At 38.2% G+C, this 20,946-nt stretch overlaps 6 protein-coding genes and 1 non-coding gene across 8 annotated transcripts; 2 read left to right on the plus strand and 5 right to left on the minus strand.

The window, feature by feature from the left end:
- Nucleotides 1-37: 37 nt before the first annotated feature.
- On the plus strand, nucleotides 38-1,096 carry LOC130512796 (uncharacterized). Its single transcript, XM_057011133.1, has one exon. The coding sequence runs from the start codon at nucleotides 122-124 to the stop codon at nucleotides 989-991; it is 870 nt and encodes a 289-aa protein (XP_056867113.1). The 5' UTR covers nucleotides 38-121; the 3' UTR covers nucleotides 992-1,096.
- Nucleotides 1,097-1,629: 533 nt separating this feature from the next.
- LOC130512408 (uncharacterized) lies at nucleotides 1,630-2,297 on the minus strand. Its single transcript, XM_057010371.1, has one exon. It carries the CDS (start codon nucleotides 2,145-2,147, stop codon nucleotides 1,797-1,799), a length of 351 nt encoding a protein of 116 aa, XP_056866351.1. The 5' UTR covers nucleotides 2,148-2,297; the 3' UTR covers nucleotides 1,630-1,796.
- Nucleotides 2,298-3,611: 1,314 nt separating this feature from the next.
- On the minus strand, nucleotides 3,612-3,692 carry TRNAL-AAG (transfer RNA leucine (anticodon AAG)). Its single transcript has one exon. It is a non-coding gene; the product is annotated as a tRNA-Leu (tRNA).
- Nucleotides 3,693-3,856: 164 nt separating this feature from the next.
- Nucleotides 3,857-5,715, minus strand: LOC108857571 (uncharacterized). Of its 2 annotated transcripts, none has more exons than XM_018631562.2 (7): nucleotides 5,489-5,715; nucleotides 5,136-5,245; nucleotides 4,997-5,038; nucleotides 4,836-4,923; nucleotides 4,477-4,576; nucleotides 4,209-4,312; nucleotides 3,857-4,121 (listed from the first exon to the last, which is right to left on the minus strand). In XM_018631562.2, exons 1-7 carry the CDS (start codon nucleotides 5,617-5,619, stop codon nucleotides 3,998-4,000), a joined length of 699 nt encoding a protein of 232 aa, XP_018487064.1. In that variant the 5' UTR covers nucleotides 5,620-5,715; the 3' UTR covers nucleotides 3,857-3,997. The 2 variants fall into 2 exon arrangements, with proteins under 2 accessions (XP_018487064.1, XP_018487065.1); XM_018631563.2 differs by having other exon boundaries at nucleotides 5,139-5,245; nucleotides 5,489-5,709.
- Nucleotides 5,716-5,878: 163 nt separating this feature from the next.
- Nucleotides 5,879-7,241, plus strand: LOC108857154 (pentatricopeptide repeat-containing protein At3g13160, mitochondrial). Its single transcript, XM_018631096.2, has one exon. It carries the CDS (start codon nucleotides 5,921-5,923, stop codon nucleotides 7,091-7,093), a length of 1,173 nt encoding a protein of 390 aa, XP_018486598.1. The 5' UTR covers nucleotides 5,879-5,920; the 3' UTR covers nucleotides 7,094-7,241.
- Nucleotides 7,242-10,574: 3,333 nt separating this feature from the next.
- Nucleotides 10,575-11,393, minus strand: LOC108863227 (uncharacterized). Its single transcript, XM_018637580.2, has one exon. It carries the CDS (start codon nucleotides 11,319-11,321, stop codon nucleotides 10,704-10,706), a length of 618 nt encoding a protein of 205 aa, XP_018493082.1. The 5' UTR covers nucleotides 11,322-11,393; the 3' UTR covers nucleotides 10,575-10,703.
- A 1,824-nt stretch (nucleotides 11,394-13,217) lies between these two features.
- LOC108863225 (ABC transporter C family member 3) lies at nucleotides 13,218-19,000 on the minus strand. Its single transcript, XM_018637579.2, has 8 exons — nucleotides 16,339-19,000; nucleotides 16,171-16,257; nucleotides 15,260-15,895; nucleotides 15,002-15,166; nucleotides 14,423-14,932; nucleotides 13,997-14,302; nucleotides 13,603-13,906; nucleotides 13,218-13,505 (listed from the first exon to the last, which is right to left on the minus strand). Exons 1-8 carry the CDS (start codon nucleotides 18,733-18,735, stop codon nucleotides 13,396-13,398), a joined length of 4,515 nt encoding a protein of 1,504 aa, XP_018493081.1. The 5' UTR covers nucleotides 18,736-19,000; the 3' UTR covers nucleotides 13,218-13,395.
- Between the last annotated feature and the right edge of the window lie 1,946 nt (nucleotides 19,001-20,946).

A 20,946-nucleotide genomic window follows, 5' to 3' on the forward strand; every position in this document is an offset into this window, starting at 1 on the left:
TGCAGAAAACAAAATCTTTTACAATTCTTAAAATCTCAAGAATCAAACATGAGACCAAACCTCTAGCTTTTCATAGGCATTAAGGTTCAAGAAACAACAACACAGAGAGTTTCCTCCAAAGATGATTAACCAATTCAGCTCTGTCTCATTACTCTACGCCATCGAGATCGCAAACGCTACGCAAAACATAGACTTCACATGGTCAAGAACCATCTCTTCACATTCATTAACCATCAAAACAGAGAATATCAAGGACGAAGAACATGACCATCATCAGCAGCAGGTGAAGATAGATCTCGCAGGCTCTTCATTTTGGGGCAAAAAAGGTCTAAAGAGCTTAGAAGCTAACCACACAAAGGTCGACGTATACTGGGACTTTCGCAAAGCCAAGTTCTCAACCTTCCCTGAACCTTCTTCAGGCTTCTACGTCTCTCTCGTGTCCCAAAACGCTGTAGTTTTAACCATAGGAGACTTAAAGAACGAGGCTATGCAAAGAACCAAGAAAAAACCCTCGGCTACAGAAGCCGCCTTGGTGTCCAAGCAAGAGCATGTCCATGGGAAACGTGTGTTTTACACAAGGACAGCGTTTGGTGGTGAGTCATCAAGACGTGAGAACGAGGTGGTGATAGAGACTTCGCTCTCTGGTCCTAACGACCCTGAGATGTTTATCACCGTGGACGGTGTGCCGGCGATAAGGATCATGAACTTGAACTGGAGGTTTAGAGGGAATGAAGTTGTGACTGTGAGTGATGGTGTTTCCGTGGAGATCTTTTGGGATGTTCATGATTGGTTGTTTGAGTCTTCTGGTTCTTCTAGTGGGTTGTTTGTTTTCAAGCCTAAAGTTGGAGATGAATCTAGAACTCTAAGCTTCAATGGTGGCTTTGATGGTGAGAATGATGATGGTGATAATGATAATGTTGATAATGATAATGGTGATAATGATGATGAGTCGAGAAAGTATTGTCATGTTTTGTATGCTGTGAAAGTTTAATTCAGAGTTTGTGGAAGAGTTTTTGTTTTCTTTTTAATTTGAATAATTAGGAGATTCTTGTATTTTTATTTTATGTGTGTGGACATTATCTGTTATGATGTGTAAGAAGACTATAGCAGAGTCAGAGGCTTTTAAGATGCTATCGACAAAACAAAACGATGTCCTAGACCAAACAGCAGGCAGGCATTGTGTCAAGCCCAAGATGTGGAGCATCTTCTTGGTAAAGAGCAAAGCTCCAGCATGGGATGCATCAGATAAGCACAAGGATGGTTGAGCTGCCAAATTCATTTCAAGTCTTAGATTTTGAGTGTGTCATGATACCATAAGCTCTATAGCCATTAGGGTTTTGGCTTATATGTATAAATATAATGTTAGCACCATTGTAAAAAAAGATAAACGATAAGAAATGAAAGATATTCATTAACTTCATTGTTATTTTCTAAAGTTCATCTTAGCTAACATATAATTTTTAAGTCAATTTCAAGATTGTTAAAGTTACTTACAATCAAATTTCTTGGTGAGGGTAACAAAATTGTCTGATACTTGAAGCAAAATGGGTATTTTGTGTGTGGACCAGACATTGTTTAAGAAAGGCATAAGCAATTTGTTCTCAGAAAAGCCAAATGCAAGGAAGATGATGGAGAATCAGAACATAATATAAAGTAAAAAAAATTATTTACCAACATAATAACAAGAAAAGAAAATCAAAGCCTGTCTCAATATTATATATACAAACACACATTTAAGAAGTTTAGAATTGAGAAGAAAACATTTCATTATATGTTATTTTAACCGTGGGATGACTTCAGGACTTGGGAGAGCCAGAGGTAGCATCAGAGCCTGCTCCTCCAGCCAACATGGAAAGGTTAGACGGTACGGATATGCCACGTGACATTCCAAGTCCAGCGTTACGACGGTGGTAACGGCACCTGAAGGAGCCAGGGTGTGTGGTTGGCGCGCATAAACAGCTTTGCCTCACACTCGACGACTTCATCATACCCGCCGGGCCACCACCACCACGTGCACGTGGGGACATGTTGTAAGCCTCTTGTCTTTTGGCGTCTTCTTGGCTGATCTCTTGTTGTTCTGTCTCCTTGAGTTTGATCTTATTCAACATCGTCCTCCTCTTCGCTTCTTCTTTCTCTTTCCCTTCCATTTTTTATTGTTGTGTTTCTCTTACCTTCTTACAAATAGAGAAACCTCTAAGAATAGACGACAATGAAATTGTGAAACTGAAAGAAAGGCTTTCAGAAAGTTAGAGAAAATTAAGTTAAATGTAAAAATATATACAACTAAAAATAGTGAGTTACTATATATCATTCTTTACGTTTCTGAATATCCGAGAGTATCGTTTTCTTTACCGTAAATAGATGTTTGCTTTTTGTTAAGAAGTTCTCTGATGAAAGAAAACTCTTAGGTGTAGCTACAAGTTAGGGATCTTTAAACACGTAATATTTATTTTAAATCCCTTTTAACCATAAACAATTACTATATACTTCTAGAACAACAAAACCTAGATAAACAGTTCACAGAAAAAAAAACCACTTAAACAAGCACTAGCTCAAAATCTAACCAGAGTTCTAAATTTAAATCTATAGGCATAAGAAGAGACCACAGGAAGCATTCAACATGAGGGCTAAAGATTGATGGATTCACCTTAAGCAGCCTAATTAAGCAAGGTAGGAGGGGAACTAAAAATCGTATGACAATGCAGCCTAATTAAGCAAGGTAGGAGGGGAACTAAAAATGAGTCATGGATCATCTAACGAGAGAGACTACCAAATGATTATTCTTATGGCAGTGAAACAAAACAAACTCCAAACCCCAATTACGCTAAAGTCTACATGACATAATCTAATAAGTTTAGATATAAAAAAGCAACACTTAAATTAGACACACACACTAAAAGATGTCTACTATGGCAATAAAAACTTATTTGATGCTCTTTCTGTCCTTAGCAAAACCTTCCCTGATGTGTCCACTACGACACATAGTAACTCTAGTTTCCTCTAGAACGCAACTAAACATGTGAGCAGCTTCTATAGCGTCTACGGTCTACCAAAAGGATCTGAACAGTATTACTTCAAGCCTATCTTGCATATGGATGGTATCGGCTACTACTGCTTACTATAAGAGCACCTCTAATGGAGGATCTTTGACAAAAAATCTTTACAATAAAATAATATAAAATCCGTTAGTTTTAGGTTTATGTGCCACAAAAATCTTTAGTTAAAGATTAAATCAGGTGAATTGTTAACTATTCGCGGGCTCCATTGACATATGGCGGTCCGCTATTGGTTAGATTTTTTTTTTTTAAATCCGAAATATTCAAGATTAATCCAAAATGCTCTTGTGCTAAAGATTCCAATGAATCTCACTGTTGGAGATGTTCTAATCCTCTCCCGTAAAGACCACCTGCTCCTTCATAACTGCCACCCCACCTGGGCCACCAGACTCAAACGCCCTAGCGTAGCCACGACCATGTCCTTCCCCACCTCCATAAGCCCTCATCACCAAACCCACTCCCATAAGGTCCGAAACGACTAAAATACCCAAGCGGAGGTGGTTCATTTCTCACTGATGTCTTTTCTCTTTCTAATGACAGCAAAAAAAAAGATAATGTTGACAGTGGGATTTGAACCCACGCCCTTTCGGACCAGAACCTTAATCTGGCGCCTTAGACCAACTCGGCCATATCAACTTTGTTGTTAGAAAGTAATTTACGTACTTATTTATCTATGTGATTTGTGAAATCAGACTATACATATACATGGTCAGAGACACATATACATGGTCAGAGACGGATCAAATTTGCAAGAGCCACGGTGTCACTGATGAGTAAGAGATTAGTAGGAATCTAGCAACGAAGTCAAGCGCATAAGATTTTAATCATAAACCATATAACATTCGTTGATTAGCTTCTGTTTTAGTACAAGAGACAGAATACGAAAGCCTTGTATATAGTTCATTCGTTATACAGACATCATGCAGCAACAAATTGCTCAATCACTTCATGTATCTGTGTAGGAACTTTCTGTGGAAGTCATTCCTGATTGTATCATTGATGAATCGCTTAGGTGCTTTCATTTCCCCACGTGCCTGATTCTTGAATACCACATCATCATCCCACCTGCAAAGTGTAGAAGAATACAATTAGATAAGTATGATCCTCCCAAGATTGACTCATGAATAAACAAAGATATTCAAAGGTGTTAACCTCCTTTTGACACTAAACGAAGTTGGAGTGTTGTTCAGCAGTGGGTTTCCTTTGAGAAGCTCTTCTTCTTTGGCGTTTAGCTCTTCCATCTGCTGCTGCTTTTCCTGGAAAAAATGTGCATGAAATTGATAGATACATTAGAGTAAGTACATTGTCACAAGACAAATCTTCCTTATGTCAAATGTGATTAGAAAAGAAAAAAATGCCATCCTAGCCATTTTTAAATAGTAATCTGAGTAGAATACATCACAAAGAGGAGCAAATTTACCTTCCTGAGCCTCTCCTCCACCCTTTCTTTCTTTATCTGGTCGAGTTCAGCCATAAGGGCTTCGGTGTCGTCCTCGTCATCATCATCACTTTCGTCATCACTAACAAAGACAAACAAATCGTAAGAAAATTCCCAAGACACTAAATAATTAGGAGCACGTAAGAGAAAGGACAAGCAGGATTTCGTTATACATTCCCCCGAAATTTACCACATAATCAGTTGCATTTACCTAAACTATGTCCAACATGAAAAGCAAAGACTTACAGCTATGACTAGTTACCAGCCCCAACCTTGAATCTTAGCCAAATTTAAAGCACAGAGAAATAAAGAAATGCAAAGAGGTAGACAAAAATAGGTACCTATCATCATCGCTTTTGATATCAACATCGGAATCATCAGCATCTACACTGCGAGGAACAATCCGATCTTCAGGGTCCCTTTTAGAGCCTAAAATCATATGATCAAACTATATGAGTTGTGTGACATATAATTAAAAAAAAAAAGAGAGACTTTCTCTAACCTTCCAGTAGTAGCTGGTTCCCTCTCCTGCGGTCTCTATCATCTAACAATAAAACAACACCTCATTAGTCCAGATGCAAATTATTACAAAAGAAAAGGAAAAAAAGGGCTTGAAATGAAAGCTATAAATCTTTAGATACCACCAGTGTAGGATTTGTCTTTAGAAGAGAAGTGTCTCCTCTCACGCTCTTCAAGCTCATCACGAAGATTCTTCTTCTCCACTTCCTCTTGAGTGTGTTGCCCTTCCCTCCTGCCGAAACAACAAAACGAGAATCAAGACACACGTTATAATATATATACCAGTATCTTCCAAATATCAATAAGCACAAATAAGCCCTAGAAAGATCAAATCTCTTCCACTACCAAACAAGCCACGAGACAGAGTACATAAGCCTTTCTCCGATACGATACGATACTCAATTGCAATAAACCCTAAGATATCTGACTAATCTCATCGCATGTAATCGGATCTGCGTCGAATTCGAAATCTCACCTTGGTTTTAAGGTTGTGTGAGCAGCGACGTCACGGGACGAGTACTTCTGAGACGCGCCGAAGATACGAGCGCCACCTTGCTCGTTTCCTCCCTTCGCCGGAGCCCACGTTGGCCTAGCTGCCGTCGTCATCTTCGGAAAAGAAAAAAAAAACCTAATTCCCAACTAGAGAGAGACGATCAAATCAAAATCAAAGTGAGTGACGAGATGACTCGGGCGTGTTTACGAGAGAGTGATGAAGTTAAAAAAAAACAAGCCTGCTATTTGTAGACGCATTTTCTATAATGAGAACGCTTGCCGTTTTAGCGACTACAAAACGGCGGCTCGTGCAGTTGCATAAGACTACTTATCAATGGTGTGTTTACAAAACCACCACATAAATTTGATTTTTCTTTCGAGTAATTGTACTTGTACCATCCAAACACCATAAACGATGTCGTTTCTCTCTCGACTTCTCCTCCGTCGCACCAACAGCTCCACCACCCCCACGAACATCCGCTTTTTCTCCGCCGTCGCCGCAACCTCGCAACGAACACCGTCCCTCATCACCCTCGTAAACGACGAGAACGACCCAAAACACATCACAGAGAAGTTCAAAAAGGCTTGCCAAACCGAATGGTTCCGCAAAAACAAGCCCGTCTACGAGAGAACCGTCCGCCGCCTCGCCGCGGCCAAGAAGTTCGAATGGATCGAGGAGATCCTGGAGGAGCAGAAAAAGTACCCGAACATGTCAAAGGAAGGATTCGTCGCTAGGATCATCAACCTCTACGGCCGAGCCGGCATGTTCGAGAACGCGCAGAAGGTGTTCGACGAAATGCCTCAGAGAAAGTGCAAGAGAACGGTGTTGTCTTTCAACGCTTTGCTGAACGCGTGTGTGAACTCCAAGAAGTTTGATTTGGTTGAAGGGATGTTCAAGGAGTTGCCTGGTGAGCTCTCGATCGAACCGGACATTGCTTCTTACAATACTTTGATCAAAGGGCTTTGTGGAAAGGGTTCTTTGTCCGAAGCTGTTGGGTTGATTGAGGAGATTGAGAACAAGGGTCTGAAGCCTGATCATTTCAGCTACAACTTGCTGTTACATGAGTCGTATACAAAGGGGCATTTTGAGCAGGGAGAAGAGATATGGAGGAGGATGGTAGAGAAGAATGTTGGTAGAGATATACGTAGTTACAATGCTAGGTTGTTAGGATTAGCCTTAGAGATGAAGTCAGAAGAGATGGTTGGTCTATTTGATGAGCTTAAGGGTAACGGGATCAAACCTGACGTGTTCACATTCACTGCCTTGGTTAGAGGATGTGCTGGTGAAGGTAAAGTTGATGAAGCTAAAATGTGGTATAAGGAGTTAGAGAAGAACGGTTTTCGACCGATGAAATTGATTTTTTCCTCGTTGCTTCCTGCAATGTGTAAGGCTGGCGATTTGGAGTCAGCCATTGAGTTCTGTAAGGAGATATTCACTAAGCGTTTACTCGTGGATGGTGCTATCATGCAAGAGGTGGTTGATGAATTGGTGAAAGGGTCAAAGCGAGAAGAAGCTGAGGAGATTGTTGAACTTGCGAAGAAGAATGAGTATTTACAGTTCAAACTACGTCTCTCTTCTGAAGAGTAAAGTAGTAGTTCATTGCCAAGCTTATCAACAAGTTTCTAGTCTATGTTTTTCTCTCTTTAAGTGTCTTGTTGTTTGCACTTGAACAACTGAACTACCTGAAGTTTTGTGCTTTTGTGCATTCTTTGAAATTTGAGAGTTCGTACTTCAATTTTGTGTTGATACCATAGAAAACGCTATGCAGTTCCCAACATTAGGAGTTATAACTCAAGAGTGAGAGGTCTGACTTGGAACAAGAAGTTAAATGATGCAGTTGATCTCACTGATGTTATGAAAGCCGAAGGGGATCTCCCCAGATGTTCATACATACAATGCTGCCATCAAGTGTTTACCGCGGTGATAACAATCTGGAGGAGGCTTTGAAATGGTACAATGAGATGAAGGAGAAATGTGTGACTCCTGATTCAGTGACTTACTGTTTGTTAATCCCGCTCATATGCAAGAAGGTAGATCTCGATAAACGGTTGAGATGTCCGAAGAAGCCATCAAACATAAGGTTTTGTCTCGCCCCAACATGTACAAACCCGTGATCGATGGTTTGATAGGTGAGGCAAGACTGATAAAGCAACGTAGCTAGTGAAAGGATGGCAAGTTACAGACTTACTTTCTCTACCTACCAGGCTTGTCCACTAGTTTAAGCCTGCGTGTTGGACGATTAGGAGAGATTGATCAGTGTTTAGCAACTGCTTTAAGAGCATCTCCAATGTAAAACTCCATATTTTCCTCCAAAATGGAGTAAAAGTGAATATGGAGTAAAAATGCTCCAACCCTACTCCATTTTACACTCCATAATGGAGTAATGAACAAACAAAAAATAGATTACTCTATTTATGGAGTAAATTTCATTATAGAGTGGGATATGGAGTTGGGTTGAAGCATTTCTTACTCCATATTCACTTTTACTCTATTTTGGAAGAAAATATGGAGTTGGGTTGGAGATGCCCTAACGAATGAGTTACAATGGTGGCTTCCTATCTTGTTATCACTCGTTTAGATTTGTTAACCAGTAGACTCCAATTGCAAGGGAACAAGGTTATATTGGAGTCTCTTGCGATTTTTGTTCAATTTATAGTTTTGGAGTTGGAGTTTCCTTGTTAAATGTTATAGTTTCTACATCTCAAGTTATAAAGCTTAGATTTTATATAACAAAGATGAATATGCATAGACAATGGCAGAAACTATATTATATATCCCTAGTCTCCTAATCTCGGTAAGAGTAATGTTGGGTCCATCATTCTTCCAGTTCACAGCACCCACAAGGCCCCAAAGAACAAACTACTGATTACTTCATACCTCAAACTTGACCTCTCATTCTCTCGTCATTTACTTTTTTTCTTTTTTGTATGTTTGTCCAACTTCACCACCTCTCTTTAACCCTTCCACCAAAAAAACAAGACAAAGCTGAGCTATGACCATAGCTTCCTTTTACATACTTGAAAACAATTGCATCTATTTGCTTTTTTCATCCATTTTTCCATTTAAACTCGAACAATAGCATCTGAATGCATGATCTTTCCCAAAAACACTGTTTTTTTTTACACTTTTACGAGTCTCTTGTGACTTTCCGATTTTTTTTCCGGCATCTTAGAAATATTGTTATTGTCTTTGGCTTTAGCTGTGTTGAGCATATGATTGTATTTATTGAATTTGATCAATTTATCTCTCAATATAAATTGGACCCACTTAACTCTTAAGAGAGTCTGATTGTTTATACTATTACAACTTGATTCTTTTTTGTTTGGTTTCATTATCCACTGATTGAGTTTACTGTTATATATTTCCCATGGCTTCTTTCAGTTTTACTTTATTTTTAATTTGGATTTTTTGGATGTGTTAATATCTCCATGATTGATTGATACACTCTCTCATTCATTCCTTGTTGGGATTATTCAATCATGCAAACCCAGATGCATAAAGTCGTTTGTTTGGAATACTTACAAACATGTTGCAATCACAGCCTAATATCAACATATCACTTGAGATAATTGACCCGTTTATATATAGTCATCTCATTTTCTTTCTCATATATGAATATGATCACGAGTGGACATGTTATGTTGTGTCAAGATCGTATAGTCTATTACTAGTCGATGGATCTTCCGCTCTAATTCATTTTCTTAAACTTAACTATTGTAAACAAAAGAATGTATCTGAGTAAGCAATATTCATTATACATATATACTTCAAATATCTCATCCTTGCTTGTTTGATACATGTAACATAACTAAACTCTCCTTTCCGGTTTGCTGCAGTTGCTGTTGATTAATGGGTTTGATCAATTGAAATTAGTTAAATACTTATAGCACATGTTTTCGTTTCAAATACCAACCTATCGAGATGAATAGAGAAAAAATCGATATCACATAAAACGTGTTGCTAATATACTTTAACTCGTTTTGGGAAAAGGTTAAAACCTAGTGACTAGAAGATTCTAATCAACGCTTCAATGCAACATCATTTTGAAAATATCCAAATTAATTATTATTTCATGAGACTGGTGGTGGTAGGACAGTGGGAAACTGAAAAAAAAAAAGTAAAGCATGGAACTCTGAGAAACTAAAAGCGAAGATGAGAGAATCTATCGAGTCTTTAAAGCAAAACTATATCCGCCTTTTTTAGTTAGATTCGATTATTCGTTGATAAGTGTTCCACTATTTGCATATGGATAGATGGGTAATGTGATTATATCATATATGCACACATTGACTGACTCAACATGTTGACTTAACTTAACATTATTATTGATTACAAACAGTAGTGAGTTACAAAGTTTGTGAAACTATGATTTTAGAGCTCGTTACCACCATAATCAATTTTTAAAAAATGTAGTAAAAGTGATACATTTTTATTTATCTTTCAGAGCAATGGTAACACAATCGTTAGATGTTCCCCTAGTTTAATATAAAAAGATCAACGGCCAAAAGATCAGAATTCATGAATTGAATAAAACCATCAAATATCATATCCTTCCAACTGAAATTCATTATATGCAAAAAATACACGTGTGCGTAGCAGCATTTTTCCGGATACTAATATACTATCGGGTGCAGACAACACATAGCTAATAATGTATATTGTACATCAGTCTAGGATATAGAATTAATAATAGAGATCGATATGATACGTGTATGGACTATTTATATATATGTGCATATAGTCATGTACGTCGATCATGATCACTCGTACGTACTAAATTGTTTTCTAGTTGTTTTGCATGCATTTTTCTAATGAGATCCGTTTTTTATTTGCATAATATAAAGAGTATAACACTAAATGACATTTTCACAAATATAATGATTGTGTGTTTTTTTTTCTCAAACAGCTTAGATTTTATGTGTGGTTTCAAAACATTTTATGTTGTTTTACTCGATGACACATTGTTTTGAACAGTTATGTGATATCAAATACATCAAATATTTACAACGATGCCGTAGTCATGTCTACCACTAAACATCTTTTTCTATAAGAAATAGTGTAACGCTAGTTGTATATAAGAAATATTCCATTAAAAGAGATACTCAAAGTACAGATGACATGAAGAAGAGTCTAGAAAACTCTCTCTATATGACCTTATTGCATTCGCTTAAGTTTAAACATAAAACTTAACTAGAAATCAAACAACGATCAATTGCCGTTTAGCCTCGATTCTAAGCTCTTCCTTCATCTTTCTAATGAACTCATCGAATCTCTTGTTCATCTCTTCCTCCGTCACCACTCCCACATTATCCTGATCCTCTTCTTTAAATCCCTCATGAATATCACATTCTTCCTCTAAATCACCATTATCAGTTAATGGCTCATCATACTCTTCTTTGGTTTCTTGATCTTTTTTCTCTTCTTTGGTTTCTTCATCTTCTTTCTCTTCTTCGGTTTCTTGATCGTTTGTTCTAGTTTCCTGTGCAAGAAAAGAATATGTTTCTTTTTCATGCACAGGGTAATACTCTAGCTCCAATATGGCATCGTAACTCTCGAAATCTCGGTAGTCAAAGGTTTTTTCTGTCTTGCTCCAACCTTCCTCTAGTGGTTTTGACGTGGCGATGCACTTAGCGACAAACGCTAAGAGAGCATTGCAGAGTAGGAACATGTAGTTCTTATCTACCGCGTGTGTTACGAGTTGAATTGTGAATCTATACAGATAGCAGTTGTGAGTGATTAAAAGAGATGAAACCCATATCGAAATTACTACGAACTTGGTAAGTTTCTTCAGAAAATCAGGTTGTATTTGATCCATCTCTCTGGATTGTTTTGCTTTTTTGTGAGTGAGTGATGAAAGATAAGAAAGATAGAAAAGGAATCCTCAGCTTTAATACTTAATATGATTGTGCAAAGGTTTACACTCAACGGCTTTGGTATATATAGAAGTTCTTGAGACAGTTGTGCCAATAGGAATCTTGGAATGATTTTACCAAATTGCCCTTTTATACTGATTCTGAATGCAACATGCTAAAGGTGATTTTTCAATCATGTTTTTATGTTATATCGGGTAATCCAATTAATCCAATTAAAACACATATATTATAGAGTAAAAGTCTATAAAAAAAAAGAGTAAAAGTCTTCCCAAATGACCACCACATTGCATGATCCAAGTCTGTAATGCTATTCAACTAATACTAAAAGTAACTAGCTAGATAGCTTATTAACAGATTATCAAATAAATTGCCTGACCTGAAGTCTAAATTTAGACTTTCCATGTAACTATGATTTTGTTTTAACGGAAGCTCAGTATCCCAAGCCGAGCTCAGTCGTGCGAGTATTTTCTCGGTCATGTTGATCAAAAATTATCTTTTTTTGTAACACATCAAAAATAATCTAAGTTTTGTTCTTTTGACAACTAATCTTTGTTTTCTTTTGGCATATTATTGGTTGATTCTGTAGAAATGCAAATGAATTTTAAAGCTTGCCATTTCTTTATGTATACGTTCTTTTAGTTTATATTTTTTTACTATTCTAACAACATGCAATATATATTCAGGTGATAGTTGTTCTAGTAGAAAAATATTTATGTCGTTCTGTGTTTGCTGCCATATATTTAAGTTTGGCAGAATGTAGTCTAATTAATACAAAATTAAACAAAATGAAATAGAAGCGACTTCAAAGGATGATTGGTCTTTCAAGTTTCGATAGGGAGGACAATAATTTCCTGAGAATGTCATTGTCCTTTCTACATGACTAACTACAACATAATCGCGTAATACGCAATGATTGTGGAGAAAAATGGACATACATATATGCAAACGTGAAGGTGAAGTCGATAAAATTATATTAAACCAAAAAATATCATGTCAACATAAAGCCAAATGACAATAAGGGAAAATCATATGTGTTCGTTAAAGATTTGGTTCATATTCACTTCACCTAAGACCATAGTTATCGCAAGTTCTTGGGGGAGGTTTCAAGAGAAAAAGTGGTGTGGGTCCCAGGAAAAAGGAGAAAAAGTTGTCTGAGAAAGAAACGTTTGTTGTTGGTTTTGTTGACTGTTTGCGGGCCCCACCAACACGTGGCGGCCCGTAAATGGTGCGTTTTAATTTTTTTTTTTTTTTTTTTTTTAAAGTCAAAAAGTAAAAAAAAAAAAATTTAAAGAAACCCTTTGGGTTTGTGGGATAATCGTGCTCTAATATGTAATACTTTGTGTTTATGGCCTACAGCCTAATTAATGTGTAAACAACAAACACCTGTAATATTTTCTTTTCATGTTTTAATTAATGAAGACTACTTTTAAGCAAAAAAGAGAAGAACAAAACAAAATAAAAGTAAGGGAAAATTGTTCTAAATTATGTTTCTGATATTTATGCTTATGGATATGTATATATTTTATTCTTAGGTATTACTTATTAGAATTTAATATATAATTAGTTTAGATTAATAATGATTATCCCTTTTTATTCGGTTTTGTCCCACTTCAATTTGGTTAACGGAAACTTTTTTTAATTGAAGTGAATCTGGAAACACTAATAAGAACCTTTTTTCTTGTGAATCAAATTCAGGCTGAAACTCATGCTTCCCTAAGTTATTTTCTTCATTAATCTATATATTTTATTTTTTTCGAAACTCAAACCCAAATATTCTAATGTAAAAATATTAATGAACCATCTGTTCAACCATTTTCCACATTTGGGACTTGAGAAAAAGTCCAATCAGAAGAATGAAACATCATTGTTTGCATAAATTTGAAGTAACGATGCAGAATCATCGATTATTTGGCTTAAAATATTACAAGTTATATAACTAAAAAGAAAACATATTTTAAAACAAAACTATGGTAAGTGTTTTTTTCATCGTCATCATATCACCAAGAAAGTAGAGGCTTAATCAAAACTGGAACTTGATCTTGCAGTGTACTCAGCAACAAGTTTAGCAAAAGATGAAGACTTGTTCTCCAGCAACTTCACTGGCGAATCATACTCCTCAATGATCCCTGCACATATAACAAAAAAATCAACACACTGCCTCAATTTTTCATCTGTTCAAAAACACATGTTCTATCAAATGATTTGAAATAGTTTCAGACAAACCATTGCTAAGAAGCAGAACCATGTCACTGTCAATAACCGAAGATATCCTGTGTGCAATGGTTATCACTGTACAATCTGAGAAGTGTTCTCTCAACGTTTTCTGGATGAGATTGTCAGTTGCTGTGTCAACAGAAGCAGTAGCTTCATCAAGCACCAAGATCTTGCTTCTCTTTAAAAGAACTCTCCCAAGACACACAAGCTGCCTCTGACCCATGCTCCAGTTCTCTCCATTCTCACTCACAGATGAGTCCAGCTTTTGCTCCTTCTTCCTCACCTCATCTCCTAATTGACACTTGTCAAGAGCCTAAACACACAGAGGGAATCAAATCATCAGTCAAGAATGAACAGTCTCTTACTAGGTAAAGAAAGACATAACGAAACTAAACCAACACACCTCCCAGATTTGATCATCAGTGTACTCTTCAAGAGGGTCCAAGTTACTTCTCACAGTTCCTTCAAACATGGTTGGATCTTGTGGTATAATACTAAGCCTCAAACGCAAGTCATGCAACCCAATGGTCAATATATTCACTCCATCTATCCTTATTTCTCCACCTGAAGGCTCCACAATGCGGAAAAGAGTTTGTATCAAAGTCGATTTCCCGCTTCCTGTTCTTCCAACAATACCTGTTCTCAACCCTCCTTTGAATGTGCATGTTATTCCTCTCAACACTAGTGGCATATGTGGAGCATATCGAACCTAAACAATATGTTACAAATGGTTAAGAATGCAAACAAAACAAGTGGGGATCTATAGCATGAAATTTTAAGTAATATTTCTCATAGTTTGTAATGTGGTTAAAAAAATATAGCAAGTTACCTGAAGATCACGGATGTCTACTTCTCCACGTGAAGGCCATGATTGCTCAGGCCGGTTTGATTCTATCACAAGAGGCGGTTCACTAGGTACACTTGCATACTGAAGAATCCTCTCTACAGATATGATTTTGTTCTCAAGATTACAGAGAGTCCATATAAGCCAAGCTTGCAGGGTATTCAAACTAAGTCCATAAGTCACCGCTAATCCCGCCAGGCTTGGATCAATCACTCCAGTAGGTATAGAGATCAAGAAAACAAGCGAAAAGGCAAATGTGAGCGAAGATAGCATATCAAGGCGGAAGCAGAGCCATTCCATTGCTCCAGCTGAATAGAATTTAGGCCTAGAGTAACCATCACTAAGCCTCATGTTGTCACCACGGAATCTTGATTCTTGATTGAAGCTCCTGATGGTTGTTGACCCTGAGATCGTTTCAGAAAAGTGCTGAATCAGTGGGGCTTTGCATACTCCAACTAAACGTGAAAGTTCTCTTGCTGCAGCAATGTAATACCTCTGCAAAGTTGAAAGATTATTATTACAGAATCAATCTTTGTGGACTACTAGATTAGAATGAGAAAGTACCTGATACCAAATGGAGGCAGCGACCACAGGGATGAAGACAAGGAAAACCAACCAAGAAACTTGAGACATAACTCCAATGATTCCTATAAGTTGAATGACTGTGATAGCAACTGATCCGAACTGATATGGTATGTCCAAATCCACCGCTGACTGGTCTGTAGAAGCCTGTAACATAAAAAAAAAGAAAAAAAGAAAACATTAATCACAAGATAGAGATGTATGGAAAATCTGATATAAGTATAGTGTCCAGAGACATACTCTATTCATGATTCTTCCACTTGGTGTGGAATCAAAGAAAGACATGGGCGAGCGGAAAATACAGTGGTGCATCTTATGAAACAGTTCAGTAGCAGTCTTGTAACCAGCGGTGACAAGAAGTGTAGCTCTAACGAGAATGCATAAGGAACTTCCAACGGCTAAAGCAACATAGACAATCATCAACGTTGAGATGTTCACAGGAGCTTCCACATCTTTAGAAACAGGAGTAGCCCAAGCCATCCAGTAGTTGCTACCAATCTGTAGAAGCTGAAACAGAACTTGTGCCAACACTATGAAAGGCACAAGAGCTCCTCCATAGGCTAGTGTGATGTATTTCCAGTAGACGTCCAAAGCAACGCTACCTTTCTCCCTCTCTTCCTCTTGCACAAGTTGTCTTTTGGTCTCCTCGGTGTCTGGCTTATCATTCTTCACATCCTGACTCTCTTGTTTCACATCAAAACCAATAGCATCTTCTTGGCCGCCTAAAGCTGCTTTCTCAGAAGCAGAATTGGCATCAACGGAACCAACTACTGCAAGAGCCTCCTGATGAGCACCTATAAGCTCCATGAAATCTGTTCCTGAGCTGAGGATATCATTGTATCTACCAGCTTGGCTGATCCTTCCATCTTTCATGACCTGAGACACAAGCAAATGATTACAGATGATTTCACTTATCCTCAGTGTTACAGTATTAAAAAGATAAAGAAACTAATACTTCCTCTTCGTGTCATTTTGACATTTTTAACAGAAATTAAGCAAATTATTACTTCTACTTAACAAATAGTGTTCAGATAAATAAAATAATTTATAAGATCAGTGTATTTACAATTAATATTAAGCTTAAATTAAGTAAAATGACACTATTTGTACTGTTTATGAAACTGGGAGAGTACTATTCAGTAATAACATACCAGTATAAGATCAGCAGCAGGTAAGAACTCAACTTGATGAGTTACATAAATAACTGATTTTGAAGACAAAAGCCCCAGCAAAACTTCCTGTAAGAACAATAACATTGAAAATCAATAAGATGCAGTAAAGAAAAAGATAAAGATCACACACTAATGGCTAAGAAGTACCTTAAAGAGATGTGACCCTGTGTGAGCATCCACAGCACTAAAAGGATCATCAAACAGATAAATATCTGCATCTTGGTAGATAGCACGTGCAATCTGTATCCTTTGCTTTTGTCCACCACTCAGATTGATCCCACGCTCTCCTATAACAGTCTGATCACCAAATGAGAGTATCTCCAGGTCCTTACTCAAAGAACATGCTTCAAGCACCTTCTCATACCGTTCTCTTTCCATAGGCTTACCAAACAAGATGTTGTCCTCAATTTTACCACTCTGAATCCAAGGAGATTGTGCAACGTAGGCCTTTGTCCCACAAACCTTAAGACTTCCAGATATCTTTGGTACTTCTCCAAGTATAGATGAAAGCAAGCTTGACTTCCCAGAGCCAACAGTACCACAAACTGCAACCTTCATCCCAGGAAGGACCTTGAAGTTGATGTCTTTTAAAGTTGGGCTTTCAGATGATACATCCCATGATAAAGTGCTGTTGGTGACTTCCACAGCTATGTCTGAACCTCCTTGAGGAAGCGTCTCTACAACATCTGGCTGTAAGTTGTCTAGGCAGAGATAAGATGCAATTCTATCAAGAGAGACTTTGGTCTGCACAACCATGGAGATAGTGTCTGGAAGATTGTAGATTGGCTCTTGCAAGATCCTGAACGTTGCAAGCGCTGAGAGTATCTTTCCGGACTCAAGTGGGATGCCAAGAAGTATACAAGCACCAAAGGTAGAGACTGATACCAAAGTAGGAGCTCCCCAGAAAACAAAGCTTATAACAGCTGAGTTATACACATACTTCTTCAACCAACCTTCCTCAGACTTCCTAAGATCGAATATCTTGGACAGAAACTTCATCTCCCATCCTTGAAGTTTGAGAATCCTCATGTTTCTCAAGATCTCAGACGTTGATTTCATCCTGTTATCTTTAGCTTCCATTAACTTCTCCTGAAACCTCTCTTGCATCCTCCCAAATGGGAAGTTCACAAGCATTACTAGAATGGTTGCAATCAAAGCTGCTATGGAAGCTAATCCAAGATTCCTATACAAGATCCACAGAGCTAGACCAACTTGTAACAAAACCATCCATGGATCATGCATATACCAACTAAAATTACCAATCCTCTCAGCATCCACAGTCATGAAGTTTATAATCTCACCGCTTGTGCGTCCTTGCTTTGAGTGACATGAAAGAGTGAGACCCTTTTCGTATATCATCGCCACCAAGGAAGATCTCATCCTGATACCAACCTTCTGTAACCTAAAGAACCAATGTCTCTGCGAGAGACACTCCACAAGCTTAGCGAGAAAGAAAGTGATGACTAGCATATACCCTTCGTTGTTGTACTGTCTACGTCCGTTGAGGTACTGGACGAACGTGTCAATGAGTGCTGGTCCGACGTATGAAGCCACCGTGTAGATGAAAGCAAAGAATGCAGTCACTAGTATCTCCCACTGAGCTGAAAAGAACAGTGCTTTCATGAGCTTGAACGTTGTCACGCCACTTCTCCCACTTTCATCACCACCATCTGATGATGATTCTTCAAGCATAGTCCTGAACTTAGGTGCTAACCCAACTACACTGTCGCTATCATGAAGCTGTGGAACATCTTCAAGATCAAGAGGTTTCTTGTTTCCAACCTCTATCAGTTGACCCATCCAAGAGAAAGTCAAGAGACTGAGAATGCCAGCTCTAGAGTAAGGAGTAGTCTCATCACTCCCCCCATCACCAACGGTTGAAGCTCCATTCAAGAGTGGCTCTTCCAAACCTCCATTGCTGTTGCCGTTGCCGTTGCCTCCTCTAGCTTTCTTGAAGAAAGCCACGTAGCCGAGAAGCAAAGCACCACCAACAGAAACTATGTCGTACACTAGAAGATGGACATGTCTCTTGTACATAACAGTGTCTACCACAAGAGAGTAGCAAGAAACCGCGAGATAGAAACCCAACCAGATCCTAAGCAAAAGTGGAGACTTTCTCTGCTCATAATCGCTGCAACGATGCAAGGAAACCGACAAAACCCCCCAAGACACCGTTGGTAATAGAAACCCGACGAGAGAAACTAGCTTCTCTTCATCTAACCAATCACTCTCGTACCAGTAGAAACCACTCAAAGACGTGAACAGGAGATTAAGGAGAGACAGAGCTAAACTACAAAACAGAACCGACTTAAACCCGAAACCTCTCTTATCTTTTAAACTCTCTATAACTACAGAACCAAAACCATTGTTTCCCCTAAGTTTGTAACGAACCCATGAGCAAAACAGAACCAGCAACAAAACTCCGTGCAAGAAACCAGAGACACATCTAACGAATATAGGTTCCAGAAGAAAAGACCTAGATTCCCAGAACGACAAGAACGTTGTTAACATACCGTTAGCGTTCGTGGAACCAAGAAAGTCCATAGCTTTGCTCTGTTTTCTCTCTGTTTCTCTCTCTGTTTTCTCTCTGTTTCTCTCTCTCTCTGTTTTCAAATGATTTGGGTTTCAACAAAGGAGAAGTACTTATACAAGAGTTGGGGAGAGTTGAAGTAGACAGTATCCCTTGGAGAGCACGCTCAAGAAACTGCTAAGAAGGAAGAGAAAACGTTTGATCTCTCTATCTAAGACCCCACCAGAGAGGAGAGGATACGGCCACTTTGGTGGCGAAAAGGGTTCTTCTTTCTTTTCTTCGCATTCCACGGATCTTTTTTTATACATTATTGTATTTAAAGTCATTCAGCTGTTGAATAATCAATTCTTGTTGCAATTGCTAGCCTATAACAGGATGTTCTGTTTTTTTTTTTTTTTTTTTTTTGTAAAAATGTTCTGTTTTTTTTCTCTCTGTTTAGTTATAATTTATTTTGTTTCCTATTTTAAAAAATGACATGATTTGTTTCCAAAGTATTGATATACGGAACTTAAACAAGTAGAATAAAATTTGATCAAAAAAAAAACAAGTAGAATAAACAAATTTTGTTAATGGTTGCTGCGTATTTACCTAATAATTACTTTATTATTTACCTAATAATCCACTCAGAGCCTCAGAGGGATAGATCCATTTTTTCCTGAACTATTATGTTGACTTTTACACTACTCTGCTCTCCTTGTCTGACGTAGGTTTTGCTCTTTGTTTTTGTTTTCTAAATGAAGTTGTCCTTCCTGTGGTTGTAAAGTTTCGAGCTTCAATGTTCTTCTTCTGTTACGTACTATGTTTGGTTCGCCTTCTTATTATGTCGCATTATGTCCGCCTTCTGTTACGTACTATGTTTTACGTTAGAATTCTGACACACTAATAATAACATAGTACCACCAATAGTATTGGTCCAATACTATGCATTAACAATCGGTATCATATGGTAATCATTTTGTTTTTGAAAAAAATCATAGGGTAATCATTGTGTACAAACTAGTTCGTCATCTGTAGAAGGGAAGAAGAATATGAACGAAGTACGGTTTCTTCAAAATAAGTAATAAAAAACATATGACAATTTTCATGTAAAACGAATTATCATCTTCCTTAATAAAACTCGACAAACTGGTCTGCAGATTCTGAGAAAAGTTCTCTCTCTCTACAAACATCGCTCTGTCTTCTGACTAAAACTCCGGTGGTTTTTCCGATTTCCGGCCGACGGCGTGGCTTACCACCACCGTCGGTCCGGTTCCTCTGTAAATCTTCTTTTTTTTGTTTGCATGTTTTATCGGCGAGAGGGGCTGTCGGGTTTCTCTCTTTTTTGCTTCTGTTTTATCTGCCTCCGGGGCGCGGAGATTCACAGTAATCCGTCGTCGCCGGCCTTGACTCTGGGGCTGTACCGTTTCCATTATCGGTATTGGTCGCTGGCTTCCGAATCCCATGGATGTGCTCGAGCTGAGAGTTGGGTGTTTCGAGATGGTGGTTGGTGGCCGAATTCGGAGGAGATCTCGGCGGAGCCGGTGGCATCTCTCTGAAGGTCGGGCCTTTGATGAAAACCGCCGATCCCTTTACCTCTAATATTGTTGTTAGAGGTGGTGTCGGTGGTTGAAGTTCTTCTCCCGGAGTTTCCGGTGGGTTCTGTTTGTGATCGATTCAGCGTCGGCCTCCGTATGGGATGGAGCGGGTGACTAGTATTTCCGGTGATATTGCGGTTGCGGCCCCGGTGGTGTGCTCCAGCCGGTAGAGATGATGAAACTGCTCTGTCCGCCACGCGTCTCTCCGGTGGTTGAGGTTTCAACACGTGGGATGCGAGATTGGTGAAGCGGTGCGGTTTGGGTCTCGGTTTTCATTTGGGCTTGGAGCCGGTTTTGTGTGTTGTGGGCTTTTTCGGTTTGCTCGTTTAAGTGGGTCACTTTTGGGCATGTTGTAAAATTTTTTTTTAATATAATATATCAGACGGCAAAAAAAAAAAAAAAAAACTCGACAAAAAAAGTGAAACAGTTTACAAAACTGTAATACTTTTTGACAAAAATTTATGTAATACTTTTTTGACAAAAATTTAAAGTATCATACTATACTTTAGAAAAAGTTATTAGATCGATTGTTTTGTATACTTTTATTATTCAATAGTCACCACACGTCGTCCAACACTTTATTAAAAGTTTAGAATATCTTGGGAACTTGTCTCATAGTGCTAAGTGCACAAATTTCTTGGGAAGAAAAAC

The sequence above is a fragment of the Raphanus sativus genome, chromosome 5, assembly GCF_000801105.2.
Source record: "Raphanus sativus cultivar WK10039 chromosome 5, ASM80110v3, whole genome shotgun sequence".
Lineage (NCBI taxonomy): Eukaryota > Viridiplantae > Streptophyta > Magnoliopsida > Brassicales > Brassicaceae > Raphanus > Raphanus sativus.

Excerpts from the sequence above, each read along its gene's own strand:
- LOC130512796 (XM_057011133.1), top strand. The coding sequence starts at position 122 with ATGATTAACCAATTCAGCTCTGTCTCATTACTCTACGCCATCGAGATC.
- LOC108857154 (XM_018631096.2), top strand. The coding sequence starts at position 5,921 with ATGTCGTTTCTCTCTCGACTTCTCCTCCGTCGCACCAACAGCTCCACC.
- LOC108863227 (XM_018637580.2), bottom strand. The coding sequence starts at position 11,321 with ATGGATCAAATACAACCTGATTTTCTGAAGAAACTTACCAAGTTCGTA.
- LOC108857571 (XM_018631562.2), bottom strand. The coding sequence starts at position 5,619 with ATGACGACGGCAGCTAGGCCAACGTGGGCTCCGGCGAAGGGAGGAAAC. Across the intron at positions 5,039-5,135 it reads AGACAAATCCTACACTGGTG|ATGATAGAGACCGCAGGAGA; the intron begins GTATCTAAAGAT and ends TTTTATTGTTAG. Across the intron at positions 4,924-4,996 it reads GAACCAGCTACTACTGGAAG|GCTCTAAAAGGGACCCTGAA; the intron begins GTTAGAGAAAGT and ends ATATGATTTTAG.
- LOC108863225 (XM_018637579.2), bottom strand. The coding sequence starts at position 18,735 with ATGGACTTTCTTGGTTCCACGAACGCTAACGGTATGTTAACAACGTTC. Across the intron at positions 15,167-15,259 it reads GTGGAAGAATCATGAATAGA|GCTTCTACAGACCAGTCAGC; the intron begins GTATGTCTCTGG and ends TTTATGTTACAG. Across the intron at positions 14,933-15,001 it reads CTGCCTCCATTTGGTATCAG|AGGTATTACATTGCTGCAGC; the intron begins GTACTTTCTCAT and ends TCAACTTTGCAG.
- LOC130512408 (XM_057010371.1), bottom strand. The coding sequence starts at position 2,147 with ATGGAAGGGAAAGAGAAAGAAGAAGCGAAGAGGAGGACGATGTTGAAT.